The sequence below is a fragment of the Tyto alba genome, unplaced genomic scaffold (genome assembly GCF_018691265.1).
Source record: "Tyto alba isolate M040663 unplaced genomic scaffold, T.alba_DEE_v4.0 Super-Scaffold_42, whole genome shotgun sequence".
Classification (NCBI taxonomy): domain Eukaryota; kingdom Metazoa; phylum Chordata; class Aves; order Strigiformes; family Tytonidae; genus Tyto; species Tyto alba.
Genome location: NW_024881318.1, coordinates 25,662,487 through 25,682,827, shown reverse-complemented (window position 1 = coordinate 25,682,827; position 20,341 = coordinate 25,662,487). Strand labels below are relative to the sequence as shown.

The 20,341-nt window shown below is 43.1% G+C and overlaps 1 protein-coding gene across 4 annotated transcripts in view; it reads right to left on the bottom strand.

Moving 5' to 3' along the window:
- KIF2A (kinesin family member 2A) overlaps window positions 1-11,263 on the bottom strand; it is a 71,821-nt gene extending 60,558 nt beyond the window's left edge. For 2 of the 4 annotated variants that reach the window (XM_042804745.1, XM_042804746.1), the window contains exon 1: window positions 10,890-11,263. In XM_042804745.1, coding sequence (XP_042660679.1) covers window positions 10,890-11,127 — 238 coding nt within the window. In that variant the 5' untranslated portion in view covers window positions 11,128-11,263. The remainder of the gene's footprint in view (window positions 1-10,889) is intronic. The other 2 variants (XM_042804747.1, XM_042804748.1) reach the window with 1 other exon arrangement.
- Window positions 11,264-20,341: the final 9,078 nt, after the last annotated feature.

Genomic DNA, 20,341 nt, shown 5'->3' with positions numbered 1-20,341 from the left:
GTCCACTTACTTAGATGACACATAAGATCTTCCTTGTAGGGATATCTGTCCCTCACGCCCGACAGTAGTTGTCTCCAAAGGCTGAGCGTTTGTGTCTTTCTTCCAATAATCTTGTCAATGCCTGCGTCCCTGGACAGGGATCCCAGTTGCCTGGCTTCTCTACCTTCTAATTCCACACTGTTGGCCCCGCTATCCCAGCATCGGAGCAGCCAGGTAAGGAGGTGTTCCCCTGGATGGCGGCTGAAATCCTTTCTCATGTCTCGTAGTTCACTCAGGGATAGGGATCGGGTGATTACCACTGGCTCTGCCTCCTCCTCCTGTTCTTGTGAGGGCCCTGGTTCACCATCATCTTTTATAATGCGAGGGGATTTTTTAGTGTATATCTTCTTCTGTATTGGAGCAACTGACACCGTCGTGGATTGATGGTCCAGTTCACCCGCAGTACTTATCGTAGGGGTCGGATTGGCTGCAGTGCCTGTCGCCTGAGTTGGAGTGGCTGCAGTGCCTGGTGGGGGTGTCAGAGTGGTTGCAGTGCTGGTTGTTTTGCTCGCAGATGCCAAGACGTCTTCCTTTTGAGGATACTGCATGGTGGCAAGCAGGGTTTGGTAGGCATGGGCCAGGCCCCAGCACGTTGCAATGATCTGCGTCTCTCTTGAGGTGTCAGGATGACAGCACACCTTTTCTAAATATTTTACTAATTTCTCAGGATCCCACACTTGTTCAGGGGTGAAGTTCCAAAACACTGGAGGTCCCCACTGTCCTAGGTACCTGCCCATGCTACCCCACACTCCCAGCCACTCGTAACTCTGCAACCCTAGGGTAGACCTCTGGGTGGTATTCAGAAACAGTTGCTTAACCCGAAACAGAACCTGAACCACATTCAGGAACACTACAGCTTCCAGAAACAGGACAACAACGTTAATATGAGCATTCCATGGATATTCAGAGTTCTCAGCATTCTCAAGTATACTTGTAAGTAGCTTGGAGAAGGGGAAGATGGAAAAAGGTATCTCCCCCTTGGGTGGGCTTTCCGAGGAGAAAAAGGTGGAGGGTATAGTTACTAACCCATTCCAGTAGGTGCCCCACTACTCCCAGGACCGAAGATTTTATCATGCCATAAATTAGTTACATAATACAGCAAGGCAAAAATCTTCATCCAATTCCCACAGGTAATAAGCAACAACATGGGGACTACATATGGTAAGTAATGTGATGTATAACACAACTGCAGCAGCAAAAGCCACGATTTTAGGAGCCAAGCAAATGACATTATAACAGGATGGGCAGTTGGCATTATAACAGAGTTGATAGTACCCACAGATCAAATCTGTTATTATCTCAACCCTTTGTGCCCCACGTTGGGCGCCAAAAAGGACTGTTGTGGTTTGAGCCTGCTCAGCAGCTAAATGCCACACAGCCGCTCACCCACCCTCCCCCCCCACTTGGGAATGGGGAGGGAATCGGAGGGGCAAAGGGAGACTCGCGGGTTAGGATAAAAACAGTTTAATAACAGTAACAGAACAATACGGTGACAGCAGTACCAGCGGGTGATGTACAATACAGCTGCTCACCACCCACCGACCGACACCCACCTGCTCCCGGCCGGTGACCCCAAACACAAAGCCACCACAGCAACACTCCCAGAAGTGGCAGCCTCTCCTGGCCCTCTCCTGCCTTTATATGGTGAGCGCAATGTCACATGACATGGACTATCGGCCAATCGGGGCCCATCCCTCCAGCTGTGCTCCCCCCGCCCCCGCACACAGGTGAGGGCACTGGGACCTGGGGAGCCCCTGGGGTCTCAGGGGGCTGCAGCACTCCTCCAGCTACTAAAACGAACAGGAACTCTAGTCCAGCTCAACCAGGACATTGTGGGTGCTCTGCTTCCCAGGAGCAACTACCAGGCCTGGAGAAGAGTGGCACAAGAAAAGAACATCTAGCCCTGTTATTCCTCCAATGGTGGCTCCACTTGAGAAAAGCATGTAACATGTAGGTATACTTCACCAACTTCTGATGAATCAATGGTTTATGGATGTTCTAAGCCATAACTAACCTGTTTATCATTATGCCTCCTGGAGACATGAACAAAACACATTTCCAGGGTAGGAGACATAGCCAGTACTGTCTCATAGCTAAATGCTTACTACAGAATTTAAAGTGTCCCTTTACAGAGGTCAAAGGTGCATGAAAAGCGTGTCAACCACCTATCTCTGTATTTGGAACACCATGGGAAACTATAGGCTTTTTAATTGTTCAAGTGAAAATACAAAAAATGGTACTCAAACAGCAGTAGAAAACAGAACATTTTAAAGAAAGGAACAAATACAGAAAAAGAAGGAACAGCACACGTGCCTCTACATGCACAATACAAACAGTTTTGAGGATATAGCTAACAGCAGTTTGAGACAATGTACATCTGGATTACCATCATTTTAGTTCCCTGCTCTCCCTCCCTCCCTTCCTCACAATATATCTAACTGAAAACTAACACCGATGCAGTGGACAGGCAAAAGCAGCCCAGAGTTAAACAACTTAAACAGCTGTAGAATCATACGAATAGTCAAAGTTAACTGTAGCCAACTTAATTACAGTGACTGTCTAACAGATTTATGTAAGTATAAAAATCTCTAACCAAAACCCTGGAAAAATTGATCCAAACAATATAGCTAGGAACATTTGTTTTACTGTCTATGTTCTGTTCAGTTTTGTGAACAATTTAAATAAAGTCCCAAATACCAAGCCACAATAAAGGTTTGGAATACACAACTGAAAGCAGATTTTTTTTTAAATTACTTTAGAAGGAACCATAACTCTTCCCTCCAAAAACATAAAAATACTTCTGAAAAGACACACATGGTAAAACTGGAAAACATACATAAGCTTTCAAGCAGCAAAAAGAATTGCTCATATACCTGAGATCTTGTTCAAGCTTTTGAAATAGATCATCAGATACAACAAAGGATATATTACAGCTCCATAAAAACCTACCCTACATCTGGAAATACATACTGAAAGCATCTACACTTCCAAATAATTTTAACTATGCTACAGAGACACAAAGAGAAATTGACTATTAAAGCCAATGTCTTCTTAAAAACTCTTCAATTTTAAATTACAAACACCATCATGCCTCACCATATATTTTGTTTACTACACATTTTCACTACTGGAAAAAGTCAAGACTGCTTGGTAGCCCTTACTGTAGACTTCCACATGTTACTTTTTGCATTACATTAGAAATTTAACTTAATTCTGAAAAGATAACTGTGCTGGGTTTGTGTGGTGCAGTTTGTTTTGGGTTTTTTTTGTAGCGGGGGACGGGGTTACAGCAGTGGCCCCTGTGAGAAGCTTCTCAAAAGCTCCCTGGCCGGGGCTGAGCCAGTTAGTGACACTGGCTGCACCTCTGCAATAATGTATTTAAGGGGAACCTGAGAGAGGGCAGAGACTTGTGAGTGGGATTTGCGAGAAGGATGAACACCCAGGTCAGTGGAAGGAAGAAGGATGTGGGGGAGGTGTGCCGGGGCAGAGACCCCCCTGTATCCCGTGGTGAGACGGCACCTTGCCCACCCTGCCACCCATGGAGGTCACCAGGAGAGCAGAGGCTGACATGAAGACTGAGAAGAAAGCCACTTCAGGACAGGTGGCTGCACTTAAAGTAAGCCAGGACTCCTGGGGGAAAAGCAGCTCCCACTGTTGTGGTTCGGCGCCGGGAGGACTGCAGCACGCGGGGGTGCCCCGCACTGGAGCAGCTCGGGAAGGGCTGTGGCGGGTGGGGAGCACTCACGCTGGAGGAGGTTCATGGAAGACTGTCTCGTGTGAGAGGGGAGCCCTGTGGAGCAGGGGAGGGATGTGCGGCGTTCACCCCAGCTCCCGAGCTGGAAGGAGCAGCGAGCTGACTGTAACCCCCATCCCCTGCCCCTGCGCTGCTGGGGGAGGAGGGAGAGAGATGGGGAGCAGAGCTGAGCCCGGGAAGAAGGAGGTAGTTTTGGATTTGGTAGCACTTCTGACTGTCCCCACCTGGTCTGTTAATTGTTGTCTTTGTTAGCATTTGAATTAAAGTGATGTTTTCTTCTCTTCCCCTAACAAGTCTGTCTTTTGCCTGTGATGTAATGGGTGACCTGCCCCTCTGTCCTTAGGTGGATTCTTTTTCTGCTTCATATTCTCCTTCCCATTCCTGATAGGGGGAAGGGGGCAGTGAACGGCTGCCTGGTGCTCACTGCCCTCTGGGCTCAAACCACAACATTAGCATAAACCTGTAATGTATCAAAAGTCATTGAATTCTCTTCTGCTATGAACTAACATACTGTGAACAATTATAGCGAACACCACATTCTAGAATTCAACATGAGTTGACCACAGCATTCTCTTCCTGATCCTGAGTCCAGTCATGCAGTACAGTGAAGACGACAAGATAACCCAACAAACAATAAGATGGGAAAAAAGGTTTTTAAAAAAAAAAAAAAAAAAAAAAAAAAACAAAACAAACACCACACTTTATGATATAAGCAGTAAACATGTACAAAGGAAGAACTTAAACAAGAACAAAGCAATGAAGCGAATTTATTCCATTCTGTTACTTATTCCTCAAGCACAAAAAAATCACAGTGGCACATCCCACAGGTCAAGCCAACACACATGCTAGACTTTGTGCTTCAGGAAAGGAGCTCACCCAGCAAATACTCATTTCTCTACATTGTCCTACAGTAAGCGGATATATTAAAAGAAATCCAAAAGGCTCATTTACGTCCTAGAACAAATAGAAAGAGATACTTTTGCAATGACATTACTCCTCAGACAGACAAGACCTCTTCTCAAAGACTGATCATCTCTTCCTATCTCAACAAGGTTGCCCTAGCAGCATGGCGAAGTCTTCAGTTCATTAAGCCATAATAAGAAAAGGCAAGTAAAACTGGGCCCAGGCAACAGGCCATCATAGGGTGGGTGGAAAGAGAAGTAACTTTACCTATCAGACAAAAACAAAGGACAGTTTCTTCCCCCCCAACACGATTAGAGGGGAAAACACATGTGATACAAGCCCTGTAATCCTCATAGCCACATGTGACATTAGAGCCAGTACATAATGCTGTATTAAACACAGCTATGGAATGAAGAGGAGAAGATTCTATGAAGATTAGGACTCAACTCTTGTCATTCAAAAGCTATTTATACAAAACACAGAAGGCCTACATAAATATCTTGGAATCTGCAAGTTACAGTGAAATCCACTTACTGCATAACAAAAGCTGAATGCTTAAAAAGTGATTTCAAAAAGGACACAGAAAATTTAACACATCCTTCTGGTCAACGCTTCCCTAGAAACAATCCCCAGAAACTGTGGCTGTAACAGTGAGTACTACACCAGATAAGTAAGCCTAAACATTGGACCCATTAGCTCGACCAGCAACAGCAGACTTGAAAGCCTGTGTGTGATCTGGTCCCTATGGAAGGACAAAGACACATTGTATCTCTATGGCTTACATAGGGATTTGTTAATTGAGTAGACTTAAATGCAGTAACAAAAAGGTCTTAATTGCAGGGAACTAATGGATGTACGCCACCACAGGAAAGAGTAAAAACACATTGCCATTTAAATCTATCCTCAATAGGTTGTAAAATAGGGTGACTACCCCACCCTGAATAGAATTTTTACAGCACAGTTATACCTTCTATCCTGCTTTAAAATCGTTGCTGCTCTTGGAAGTTGTATGTAAAGATCAAGATCATCATACAGGACTACTCATAAGACAGAGGATGCTATGGAACTTTCAACTCTGGGAAACATCAATTTCACAGTAGTTGGGCTTTAAAAGAAAAAAAATAATAGTCCTCTCAGTTACAAAAACATAGTCTCATTGGCCTTTGAAGGTGAAACAGTTACCACGATGTTTTGGCAAATCTAAGGAAAGAGAAGCTGCCAGGAGATTTTTGGTCTGGGTGGATTATCTTCAACCATGACCCATTCCAGCTGCTTCAGAGACAAGTGAAGAAAATTCTTAAGTAGGCAATTAAAAATAACACCGCCACAGGCAAGATTTCTTCCTACCTCCCGTCAGTTATAGGTTATTTAAACTACAGGCTCAGGAAGAACAGAAACTACCTTTTAAAGTTGCTGGTGGTTTGGTTGGTTTGTTTTGGTTTGGTTTGTTTTTTTTTGTTTTTTTTTTTTGTTTTTTTTTTAAAAAAAAAAAAAAAAAACAAAACAAAACAAAAAAAAAACTTTTAGTGTAAAACTGGATATTCCTTCCAGCCTTCTTAACATTCTAGTATGCTTCTAGCCTCCATCTCCTCTGGTAACAAGCATCATGTGATAACTGTACCTAGTCTATTCTCCTTTATGAATTTTAAGTTTCCTCTTTTACTGACAGCTCTCCTGTTCTTGTATTATGAAAAAAACAGGCACAAACTCATGATCTTTCTTTTTTATACCATTTGATGCTTAATTCCTAAAAATTCAGCATTTTTCCTTTCCTAGAAGTTCAGTCAAATCTTCAATCACTCGTCCAGTCACAAGAATGCCCCTTCTCATGCCTGTTACATTATTACTTCTGACACAGTGAGATCAGAATTGTAATCCCCTCCCCCACCTCCAATTTTGAAATGAGCAAACATTTAATTAATTTTTCTGTCTTTCTAGGTGGCATTTCAGATCTGCAAAAACAGAGAGAATAGGAATAACCTGAGGAGGAAATGGACAGAATGCAACTGGTCTGAGAACTCAATTGGAATGAAAAAGTGAAGGAAAAACAGCCTACTAAAGGGCTGCAGGGCATAACAGATTTATCCTATTTCAGCAAAAAAATGAATTTATGGGGAAAAAATGTGAGAGTCTTTTTCCAAGTAGTTACATAGGTCTTTGTCATCATTAACGGGATAATGCACAAGAAGTACAGATACAGGTATAAATTCACATGTAAAGCTGTGGGCTATTATTATTTGAGTAAAAGGGAATTTGTCAAAGGACAAATGCCCATATTTAGATCTCAACAAGGAGCACCTTCTGGACAGGAGCGTTACAGTGAGTCTTGGGGGTACCTTCTGGCTCCCTTCCCACCTCCTTAAGTTTCCGTGTGGTAAGGCATGTTTTTCAAGAGTGGAAATGCAGCCCATGCTTAGCAATTCACAACTAAAGTAAAGGAGTGTTTTCCTGTTTCCAAGACAGAAATAAGTAGTAAGTTTCAGTAACAGAAATTATTATAAAAAGCCAAACTAGCTGACCACTTAGCACACTTCTACATTACATGAACATAACTAGTTATTCCAACTATAACCAGAAATATTATTTGCAACTCTAGATAACATTTATACCAATGTTTACCCACTGAGGAAAAACAGATACACAGCAAGCAGCTCTGCAACGTCAGTCCTTGAAAATGTTGGGTTTTATCCAAACACTGATTTTCATGTGGTTTTGGCCATGATTTCTAACAATGCCTTTCATTTGTACAACATCTATTTTCTATTCAGTCCTATAAGAAGTCTTTCATGAAACACTTAAGACTAATTAGAACTTGTCAAAATGAAAGAATATGTAACTTTTCTTTCCAGAATGTTCTCATCTCATTCTCACATTTATTGTGTTTTGCATGTCTTTGCAATTTTGTTGTAGTGAACGTGCATGACTTGTAACATTGATGTATAATGAAAAGAATGCTTTTCAGTTAGGTTTTCGTTTTACTTAAGGAAAAATAGAGTTATCTGGAATTAATAAATCTCAGTGTCATGGTTTAAACCTGGCTGGCAACCAAATATCACACAGCCACTTGCTCACCCTCCCCCCACCCAGGAGATGTGGTAGGGAACTGGAGGGGTAAAGGGAGACTCACAGGTTGAGATAAACACAGTTTTATAATCATCATAAAATAAGGGGGGAAAAAAAAAAAATAGAAAGTACAAACAGGCAATGCACAATGCGATTGCTCACCACCCGCCAGCTAATACCAGTGCGCTCCTGGCTAGGGATCCTGAAATACCAATATCCCACAGTCGCAATCCCGGAAGCAAGAGGGAACCCACCCTTCCCAGCCACCCCTCCTTTATACACTGAGCAGGACATTACATGATAAGGAATATTTCACCAGCCAGTTCGGTTGCAGTGCTCTGGCCATGCTCCCTCCCAACTCTTTGTGCACCTGCACATGGGCAGGACATGGGGAGTTGGGGAGTCCTTGATCTTAGTGACAACTGAAAATATCAGTGTATTATCAGCATCCTTATACCAAATCCCATACTGAATCCAAAACACAGCACTGTTCTAGCTGCTAAGAAGAAAAATTAACTCTGTCCCAGCTGAAAACCAGGACACTGTATTCCGAAAAGTGTTTAACGTAACCAGTAGACAGATGGGAAAAAAAATGCATGACTGCCATTAACAAAGTAAAACTTTATTCTTCTCTGGAGTCAGCAAATAGACAGGTAAATAAGGTAATTTTAAAGAATTACTATGCCTACCTCTCAAAATAATACTTGGTATTAAAAAAGAACTCCCTATAGACCAGATAAAGTAAAAAAAAGCCCAGACCAACACACAGCTTTCTCCAAAAGTTTCTTAAACAGTTTTAATTGTGCTTTCAGACAAGGGTGGCTGGTACGATCACAGCCCTGATTCTACCTAGGACACAGTTCTGGGTAGAGCAGATCCAGGTAGCTCCCTGTTACTGAACCACAACATCCTATGTAAAGACTTCCACTTCATGCTGGCCACGCATTTCCTGTACACCAATATTGCTGGGATCACAGGTACCTCTGTGATCTACTAAAACTCACTAATTGTGCAGAAAACTAGCACATCCCAAAGTTTCCTACCATGTTTAGTGAATCGAATCATTAATTAATGTATTCAAACATCTGAAGAAAAAAAAATAATTGGCTACACTAACTAAGAGAGTTTGTAGGAACAACACAGTTGACAGAGGTACAGGCAGCAAGACCCTTTGTTAGAAGCAGCTACATCAATTTCAATTGCAACCACAGCTCAGGTTGGAAACCTACCTTCTGAAAGACAATGCAATCTAGTGCTGGCCGTCCTTCAATATCTTTTTCAAAATGTTCCCTGACACATACCTAGGACAGTTTCTCCTACAGTTTAACAGGAAGAAAATGACACAAAGCTGCAGTATCCTGAGCCACAACGAGGCATCTCCACTCCAACAAAAAACAAGCAAACCTCATAATAACCAGGACCCACTAAGTGGTATGACACTGCAGTCTGGTTGCTCACCCAAGGACCAAGTTAACATAAATGCTCAAAACCCTATAGTCTGAGAAACTGCTGTGAAGACATCTCCTTAGTATATTACTCATATGTAATATATTTAATGTGCTGCATCCCATATGTGATACAGCAAAATATGTAAACCATTAACAGTAACAAAAATAAGTATTGTTGCACCCAAGAGTTACTGTCCTCACTTCTGACATTAGAAGTGAGCAAAATCCTGCAGAGGGTAAAAGAAAAAAAAAAAAAAAAAGCAGCAAAGCAATCTCATAGCTTGTTTTCTGAAGGCATGCAAACCAAACAGTAACATTCTTTGGAAGTTCACACAGACCTCAGAAAAACAATTTTACAAGTTGCTACAGTGAGGTTTCCTGAAACCCCAGACAGAGATCTGCAGGAGTTATGAAATTATTGCCAGACCTATCAGATTCTTCACGTGACACACAAGCCAAAATGCACAAATTGAGGGCTTAGGTTTAGTATAGTGTCCAGCCAACACCAACCATTATTTCATTGTAGGGTAGAACTGCAGTATGGGACACAAGAAAGACAAGCTGCATAGAGCTTGTCAGCTGCTTGTTTCCTGCCTCATGACAAAAGCAGTCTAACGTTAGCACCTTTGACCCCCCAGCCCTTCTTCCCTTAGACATACCTGCTTATTCCTTAGCAAGCTCCTGAAGCCTGAAGGAAAAAAAAAAAAAAAAAAAAAAAAATCCCAGCAGAACCCCACCCTAGTTTAGCAGGCTTCACAGACCTCACAGAGGCCAAAACCAGATGACATATTCTCAGTCAAATTAAAGATCTGAAGTCATGAGTGACCTGCCATTGATTCAGCCAGTGAACTTCCCCAATTCAGTTCTCTCCTACCAGACAATTACTGAGAGTTAGCGCCTTAAACCTGTCACACACACCTCCTTTATTCACATGTATTTCTAGACAGCACCATACATCCTCCCACCAGGAGATGCTGGGGAAGATGAGAAACACTGTATCCCCAACGGAGAAACAACAACTCTTAGGCATAAACAGCAAACATTCTTCTCACATTTTAGTCACAAAGAACATCTGAAATAACACCACCAAGCTTTTTGTCCGGGGATGGAAGTGTCCAACGGTATTTCTGTCAAGGCATGCTGTTGTGCCATTTTTTCAGAGCACGGCTCGTACGCCAGAGCAAACAAGAAGTTATACCTTTACGTTAAACGCCTTTCCTGCTTTCATCGCCTCCCCCCTCGCCTAAGGCCCTCCCGCCCCCCTGCCAAAATCTCCCCGGGCTCAGTCCCACCTACGCCACTCTCACCCCGAATCCCCCCCCACACACAGACACTGCCATCCCCCCCCACCCCACCTCTCCCGTCTTCCCCCTCCGCAAACCCGCCGCCCCTCCCTCCCCTCCCTGCCGCAGCCTCCCCGACCCCAGCGGCGGGGCCGCCGCCACCGCCGCTCGCGCCCCGCGCAACCGCCCTGCGCCGCCAAGCGCGAGCGCTGCCCCGACAACCGCAGCGCGCGCCAGGCCCGGCCACTCCCCGGCCCCGCGCACACAATGGGCCCCCGCGCGCAGCCCCCCCTACTCCCCCGCCCCCCCCTCGCGCTGCGCACGGGGCCGGCGGCGGCGGCTCCCGGCCGCGGTCTGCGGCCGCTCCTCCGCCCCGGCCGCCGCCCCGGCCCCACTGACCATCGCTGCGCTTGATCTCCACGTAGATCCCTATCTGGATCTTGCCGAAGTTGGCCGCTGCCATCGCTTCATGGGGCAGCCGGGGAAGTCGGAGGCACTGGCGGCCAGGCGCAGAGGGGGCGGGGAGGGCGCGGAGGGCGGCGGCGGCACCGACCGCGGCGGCTCGGGGAGTGCGGGAGGGGAGGGAGAGAGAAAAGGCGCCGGCCGGATACAACAGGCGCTGGACGCTGCTGCGCATGCGCGTCCCGCCGCGGCGTCACGGCAGGGCCGGCCGACGAGGCCTGGAGGCGGCGGCGGGGGCGTCGCCGCGGGTCCTGTCAGCGACCGCCGCCTCCGCCCGCCTCGGCGGAGGAGCCATCTCGGCCCCCGCGCTCGCTGGCAGCGCCTGTCGTCACGGGGGAGCCCGGTGTCCCCGCCCCGCGGCCTAAGGGGGCCTCGTCCCCGCTCCCCGCCGCCGCTCTTCCCCCGCCGCCGCCTTTCGCGGCACCGCGGCCGGGCCGGCGCAAGGCGGGTGCCCCCGCTGATCTGGGGCCGGCGACCCGCGGGAATGCTCCGCTTCTGGCCGCCCTGCCGCGTCCCCGCTCGCCCGGGTGCGGGCCCGGGCCCGGGAGAGGCTTGTCCCTGCTGCAGGCTGCCTGCGAGAGCCTCCCTCTTGGACCTGTCCCCGACTTCGACACGCACGCATGTGCCTGTTTGATTGCCACCACACGGTGACTGAGGTGCTCTGAAGTTTTAATACCGTAGCTTTTTCTACCTACTGTCTGCTCATACAGCCCCAGTGTGGCAGGCAGAGCTGCCTGGAAGCACTCTTTGTGCTCCCCAACCTGCCAGCAGCTCTTGGGTCCAAGGAAGGCCACACTGTCTACAGCGTGCATCCATCTTTGCCACAGGACTGCCCTGTGATTTTATACATCTTAAATAAAAACCAAAACACGCTTAATATTCTTAACTTCCCTGTAACGACTCCAGTACTTCAGGCGAGCCACTTGTCCCTTGGGTTTCTCCTTAAAGGGTGGTTCCTAACATGATGAAGCCACCACTGGTTTAAAATTCTCCTTTCAGCACAGCTTCCTGGTCACCTTGAGCGGCATTATGATAAATACCCTAAAAACACGGCGTCTTCATGCCCAGCAGAGCCAGCCTATTAAAAATAATCTCACAATCCATGCTTCAACAGGTAATATGTAGTGACAGCTGACACCGTGCCACCCCTCTGAGGGCCATGCCCTCCCACCCAGCCTGTCGCCCTCCTTGCCTCATTTCTTCTCCTTGCCTCCACTGTCAGTTTCATACTGAAATCGGTATGATACCAAGCAAGTCAGAGTCAGGAAATTACGGCTCCCAATTCCTACAGGCTTGAGAGAGACAGAGAGAGAGAACTATAGCAGCCGTGCGGAGAAGGACTTGGGGGTACTGGTAGGTGGAGAATTGACCATGAGCCAGCAACGTGGGCTCACAGCCCAGAAAGGCAACCATGCCCAGGGCTGCATCAAGAGCAGTGTGGCCAGCAGGTTGCGGGAGGGGATTCTCCTCTGCTCTGCTCTGCTCTCGTGAGACCCCACCTGCAGCGCTGTGTCCAGCTCTGGGGTGGTCGGTACAAGAAAGACAGAGACCTGTTGGAGTGAGTCCAGAGGAGGCCACAAAAATGACCAGAGGAATGAAACACCTGCCTTGTGAAGCCAGGCTGAGAATTGGGGTTGTTCAGGCTGCAGAAGAGAAGGCTCTGGGGAGACCTTCGAGTGGCCTTCCAGTGCTTAAAGGGAGCTTATAGGAAAGACAGAGAGAGACTTTTTACCAGGGCCTGTAGTGACAGGACTAGGTGTGGTGAGTTGACCCAGGCTGGATGCCCAGTGCTCACCAAAGCCACGCTATCACTCCCCTCATCAACGGACAGGGGAGAGAAAATACAATGACAGGTTCATGTGTCAAGGTCAGGACAGGGAGAGATCACTTAGCAATTACCATCACGAGCAAAACAGGCTTGACTTGTGGAAATTTGTTTAGTTTATTACAGATCAACTCAGAGCAGCATAATGAAAAATAAAATCTTTAAAAAATAACTTCCCCCACCCTTCCCTTCTTCCCAGGTTTAACTTCACTCCTGATTTCTCTACCTCCGCCCCCTGAGCTCCGCCCCCTGAGCAGTACAGGGGGATGGGGAATGGGGGTTGTGGTCAGTCCAACACATGTTGTCTCTGCTATTCCTTCCTCCTCAGGGGGACAACTCCTCACACTCTTCCCAGCTCCAGTGTGGGGTCCCTCCCATGGGAGACAGCCCTCCACGAACTTCTCCAGTGTGAGTCCTTCCCACAGAAGACAGTTTTTCATGAACTACTTCAGCATGGGTCCTTTCCACGCAGTGCAGTCCTTCAGGAACAGACTGCTTCAGTGTGAGTCCCCCACGGGGTCACAACTCCTGCCAGCAAACCTGCTCCAGTGTGGGCTCCTCTCTCCATGGGGCCACAGGTCCTTCCAGGAGCCTGCTCTCTCTTGAGCATTCCATGGGGTCACAGCCTCCTTCGGGCACATCCACCTGCTGTGGTGTGGGGTCCTCCCTGTGCTGCAGGTGGGGATCTGCTCCACCATGGACCTCCCTGGGCTGCAGGGGCACAGCCTGCCTCACCGTGGTCTTCACCAGGGGCTGCAGGAGAATCTCTGCTCTGGTACCTGGAGCACCTCCTCCCCCTCCTTCTCTGCTGACTTGGTGTCTGCAGAGTTGTTCTCTCACATATTCTCGCTCCTCTCTCCTGGCTGCTGTTGCACAGGGTTTTTCCCCCCCTTCTTAAATATGTTATCCCAGAGGTGCTACCACCGTCGCTAATGGGCTCGGCCTTGGCCAGTGGCAGGTCCATCTTGCAGCTGGTTGGCATTGGCTCTGTTGGACATGGGGGCAGCTTCTGGGAGCGTATCATGGAAGCCAACCCTGCAGTCCCCCTGCTACCAGAACCTTGCCACGCAAACACAATACACAATGGACAATGGTTTTAAACTGAAGGAGGGTAGGTTTAGACTGGATATAAGGAAGAAATGTTTTATGGTAGGTGTGGTGAGGCCCTGGCACAGGGTGCCCAGAGGAGCTGTGGCTGCCCCCTCCCTGGAAGGGTTCAAGGCCAGGTTGGACGGGGCTTTGAGCAACCTGGTCTGGTGGAAGGTGTCCCTGCCCATGGCAGGGGGGTTGGGACTAGATGGTCCTTAAGGTCACTTCCAAACCAAACCATTCTATGATTCTATATGCACACACACAAAAGAGTCAGAAGAACTGATAGAAAGTTAGAGCAACAACCATCTTGCACAACTTGGTTGCTACTTGTATTGACTCTAATTGGTATAAATCACCCTTTTGATGAAGTGATAAGGTAAAAATAGAAGAGTGAAAGTTTAACACTTTTAAAAACTGTGTCTTACTCTCTTATTCTTGCTCACCTTAATTTTTTACACGAGAAATTTAGGTTTGAATCACATTATTCATGGAAGGCATTGCTTACTATGGTTATGGTGAAATTATAATATTAAAGATACCACGATATGTCCAGCAAAACTACTTTGGCTTTTTAGTTAGTCACTGTCCATTTAATTTAGACTACTGACAAACACTGGGAAGACATAATGTCTCTTTGAAAAAGATCTGGTGCAATTAATACCATGCGGAGTCCAGTGCCTTTAAGAAGACCTCTTCTACTTATAACAGAATTAAAGATACGATCTTTTTAACCTATAAGTGTTTTTTTAAATAAAATCAAAATGCAACACAGGTTTTCAGACTTATATAAGAATTAGGGAGGGACTAACTTTGAACTAGTTTCTTCTACCCACTGTAAATCTATGGCATTTCAGTGACTTGAACGGAGCATTTTATAATGTTCTTTTCACACAAAATCTACCACATAGACATACTTTTTATAGTTCATCTTTGTTTTGGAGAAGTACCTATGACAGACTTGGATAGCCATTGTATGATCTCTGTTTAACTGTTACATTTATGATCAATTTGATTAAACCATTTCTGATGTTTTCATGTAATATAAAAATAAAAACATTCAGATTCTAAGATTAAATGAAAAGTAATTCAAAATCATCTAATTTGAAATAGTTAAATAATAAATTATAAATTATTTTTCATACTATTTCCTCTGTCTATTCCATAAAGAAACATTTGAGATGTAATTATATATAATATTCTGGAAAATTATTTGAGTCCTGTCACTGCAGAAACAGGTGATTACTTTTACACACAAATGATCTCACTGAGGTAAAGTAGCTGTATCTTAAAAATATATACACAACCACAAGTATTTACAAAATCAGGTGCTACTCAAAAATAAAATAGAACTTAAATACATATTAATCTGAAGTTAATTCTGGAATCTTTGAATAATTTGGCCCTAGTACAATAAATCATTTAAGAATGTTCTAAACTTTAAATATAAATTTGAGGTTGACTCATGAAAATAAGACCTGAAATTATTATTTTGCTGTGTGCTCTATGACAACTTAGATTTTTGTTATTGTCATAAAGCACACATGGAATTTTTCAAAGAGCAAGTCATCAATGGCCAGAAAATCTCTTGTGTGTCCCTAGAAAACTAACAGCAGTAGTAGTAAATAAATGCAAATATTTTGAAAATATGTTAGAGCATTATAGGAAGTTTTCTTATGCAAATAAAGATCTCTAATTTTATTTTTTAAGCAAGTGTTGCTTTTGTGGAAGAAAAAGTATCCAAAACTACTCCTGAGTACCATGTGTTTCTTACTTAATATTCTAAATACATATCTCTTTTCACAGTTTCAATTAACAATACGTATTCAATCCAGTATTAAATAGAAGAGCAAAAGCTTTGAAATCCAAAATTTAGTTAGACATTTAGGTACAGGAAAATTTTACTATATAGAGTATTAAATTTTATTGGCCCACTAACATAAAATTTCTTTGACAATTTTTTAGAAAGTATATTCATGGTTTCTAAAATAATGTTTGCAAAATTCCCAGAGCTGTACATATCTACCTTTTATGTGTCAGTACATAGTGCTCTTGACAACACAGACCAATAATACAACTACTGAGGCTTTGGAATTCAGTTCAAAACTTTGGCTGCCTTTGAATTAGTAAGATATGAGAAATAGTTGAGAAGGATCATGCACCAGTTATGTTTCAACTGTTGGCAGGAATAATTCTGTTTTCAACAAACACTAGCATCTGCTTGCATTTCATACAGACACAATCATATTAATTAAAGTTCTTAATACACTGTATTTTGTTGTCAGAATCAAGTTATGAATACCTCCTTGATAACTTAAAAATCAATGATTATTAAATATTTTAACTATTTCACAGCACTAGTGAACCAACATGATTAATCATAGAACACATTGTAATCATATTGATATGAAATACTTTCTTTTTAAAACTCAACTCAGAAATTATTTTTCTAGTTGCATGAATGCAACTGATATTAAATATGTATGAGGGGCAGTCAGCAGGTTAAAGGAACATGTGGTTGTAAGATTAAAAAAAAAATTGTCAACATGTTTATTACATAGAAACAGTTTTAAAAAGAAGCCACCATAGTACTGTAGCTTCTCAGGTCATCATGAGAAGCTCTTTCAGTATATAAAAAAATTGCAAAATTAATAATAGACGATTTCTTCCATTTAAGAATCAGTAAATATGCAAGAAGCGCCTGAAGTAGTTTGAGATCCCAGTTGTCCACTTAGACTGATACATTCTTCCCGTCCAGTTCAGTGCCTTTCTGAAAACAGTAACAGCTGAGCTGTCTCACAGATCCCTTCCTGCTCTTTTTTCCTTTTAAACACCTCTTCTTCTGTATTGTATCACTATTTAAAACTACCCCCTGCTGGACACAGCACTTCATGAGTAATAGCGCTATACAATAGTGATAAAAATAGGAAAACTACCTTACTTACAGAGATAGAAAATTTTAATGTATTTCCCACTGCTTTATTAGTTATAAAAATCTGTTTTTCCTGTACCTACTTCTGAATAATAAATAATTATTATATTCATAAATTTGCATAACTGCCTTATCTGAGAGTCAAAATGTTTTAAAGCCGGCACTCAAAGCTTCATAACTAACCTTTTGTCTTCCACAAATGCATTCTAGATTCCATTACATTAAATGTCTACAAATTCTGGTCGTTACCTGCAGCAAGTGAATTGATGACTCATTTGAGTAACAATGCTTTTGGGATTATAAATAAATAATTATATATTAGAAACAACATAGAAGGTTAGGTTTAAACAAATATGTCTAAGTATAATAGGTTTCTCTGTATTAGAGAATGCAGGCGCTGAAGCTGTTGCTGTAAAACTCAAACACACTTGCCATATGTCCACCTTAACAGAGCTGTCAGTGTGCTACTGCTATTCAGGGCATCACGAGAACTGGAAGCATTAAGTTGTTCTTCAGCAGAGTTTTGCTAACAGAGCAGATTTAAGCAAAAGTTTATAATTGATCTGTCGGTCAGCAGTGTCATCCCACAACACTCTGACAACTCCTAAAATGGCTTTTCTGGTCACTTATCTGCATGCTCCCTAAGAAGGTCAGGTTTTCTAAAAGCCTCTGATCTGGATGAACAAAGCTAAAGAAATCTGTTTGTATGCTTTTGCAGTTCTAGCTACTCTTACTACTGTATTTCCATATGGCTTCTCAAGGTAATTCTAGATCTTGTCTTATAAGAATCCTTCTAGCAGCATGCATAGGGCTGGCGTAGGGCCAGGATAATCAGACCAAAGATAGATAGAAAATGTGAAGCTCACTCACCTCTGCTGTTGTGAAGAACATCACTCCACATATAGCTGTTTTAGTACACTTTTATTGGTTTGGATGGTCAGCCAAAAATGTGGAGAAAAGTAATTACTGGGCAAATTTTCCCCTAAAACAAATGCAAGTATACAGATAAAAATAGTTGTTTCAGTTATTGCTTTATTATTCCAGAATGAGCTGCACTGCTAAAAAACTTTTGCATTCAGAAAAGTGGAGCATTGCTAGATACTAGAATCAAAAAGTGTAGAAGAGTGTGAATGTATTCCAGTCTCATCAAAGCAGAAGACATGAGAGAAACAACGTACATTAGGGAAAAGCACACCTCCCTCTCTTACTATGCCCTTCACTCCAGCTCTACATTTGTAGCCACGGTAACAACATCTTTTGCTCTTCCCTATATTCATAGCTACTTGTGCACATTGGCTGGATTAGTCTTAACATGTAGTTAACATTAAAATGACAGTCCAGAAAAACCTAACTAGCTCAAAATTTGCAAAATGATAGAAGCGCTGAAGAAAATAACAAAGCTGAATGTACTTATTGCAGTAGACAGTGGTGTGGTCAGTATGGCTCTGGCACATACATTACACATTCTCTTATTCATTCCATATGCTGCTGCTCAGTGTCTGGCCCAAAGCAGCCATGTATCTGGGGTCACATTTCATTATGCTTTTCTATTGATTGTGTGAAACACAGGCAGAATCCCTGCTAGAAAGCAAACTGCTTCAGAAAAAAAATATGGGCAAAAGCAGATTAACCTCAATCTCTGTCCAAGCCACTTGCTGCCTAGAGGTAAGCCCAGAGCAACTATACTGTGGATATTTATATTTAGTCTTTATCCTCCTCTCCCCTCTTTCTTTTCTCCCTTCTCTCCCCTCTCCAAATCTTCAAGGGAAATCTCAGAGGGTTTGTGGTAAAACAGTGTTCTAGTGGGCCTGTTCAGCTGAGGGATAAATAGACATTTCCTACATCCTTCTGCTATCCGGTGGAACTTTCCTGTCAGAAGGAAATATCCTGTGTCGTATTACCTGTGAAAATTACTTTAGCATGAATGCATCTTTCTTGTAGCTTCATCTAATAATGACATCCTGTCCATGCCTCACCAGTAAGGCTTCTGCAGCAAGTCATGTAGACCTAATCTGCCTTGTAAAAATTGAATATTTTTTTCACTTGTTCTTAGAAGTTATCCTGTAGCTTTCTATATATTTCTTTGTCATTAGCGCACAATATTAGCAAAACCAGATAGTCATACCTGAGGTATTTTTGTCTTATCACACAAAGCTTTAGCACATTTTTATATTGAAATTTGAGCACATATATATTGTCAACATGCTTGCTTATAATTTTACTCCTTTCTAATACCCTTTCATAAATCTGGTGTAACCTATGTGTAATTAGCTAGAACTACATTGCATAGTGCTGTGGCAACACTCAAACAGGCACTGGGCTTCATAGTGCACCCATAGGACATGGAACTCAGTCCTGAATATGCCTATTCATCGACATACAAAAAAGAGGTGAAAAAAGTACAAAAAGAGCTTTTTGCCGTTTCTGTCATGAGGCAGTCAGGACCTAAATTCACTCTAAAAGAGTATTCTAAAAGAAGACACCAGATTTGATTCCACATGTGCTGGAAGACTGAAAACATTTGAAATAAGTATGATGATGCAGCAACCCCAAGACTCCTTCTAAGCACTAGGACAGACCACTGAGAGTAGAGATCTTTCTGCTAGTATCCTGACTGTGCAACTGGAGAACATTTCTAACAATGATACATACTTTTATGAAGTAAAAATAAAGAGGCAACTTTTTTTTAAATCGAAGTCATTAAAACTGTATTGTTCATCCCTACCCTACTACAGGAGAGAACTGGATGCAATCAAGTGCATTTTTGTTCCCTGTGTTTTTCCGTATAACAAACTTGCTTTAAGTCTTCTAAAACAGAGAAAGTAAATATTGTTTTATTAAAAATATCATTACTAAATAGAATTATTTTCTTAAAATGAAATTGTGCCTAGTATTTTGATTAAATTAAATATTTAATCTTGCTTGACAGATTCCTTGGAAAAATTAAGAAATTTTCTTGCAAATGAATTAATGCATGTTTTTATCTTCATTAATGTCAGAGAACAAAAAAAAATGTTTTAAAGATTTATCAGTTTTTATACCCTTGCAAATCCTATCCATTCACCTTGGAAACTAGACAGAAATGGTACATACAGATTATTCTGATCAGTTGTGAATTTGACAAATTAAGTTGCCTGCATTTATCATAATAAAGATTTTTAAAAGTATCATAAGGCTATGTATGTTTACAGAGCTCTTATGAGCACAGTAAACCTAATGTTTTCTCCTTAAAGTAAAAAAAAAAAAAAAGATAAAATCCCAGACATTGTAATTACTTATTGTAATAGCCAGAAAAGCTAAAAGTTATTAATGCCCTGTCTTCTATTGAAAACCAGCCCATATGTTATTTTTCTGTAGAGTAAATAAGTGGGTATAGTCAAACTGTGCTCCTTTTTCCTGGATTTCAGAAATGATGAAGCTTATAAAATTGAATAACCCCACTTCCTTCCAGTCCTTAGGCAAATGTCTTACTGCTTCTTACATGGCCAAAGGCATGAGAAAGAAATATTATGATTGGAAGAAATCACTGCAGTAACATCCCTG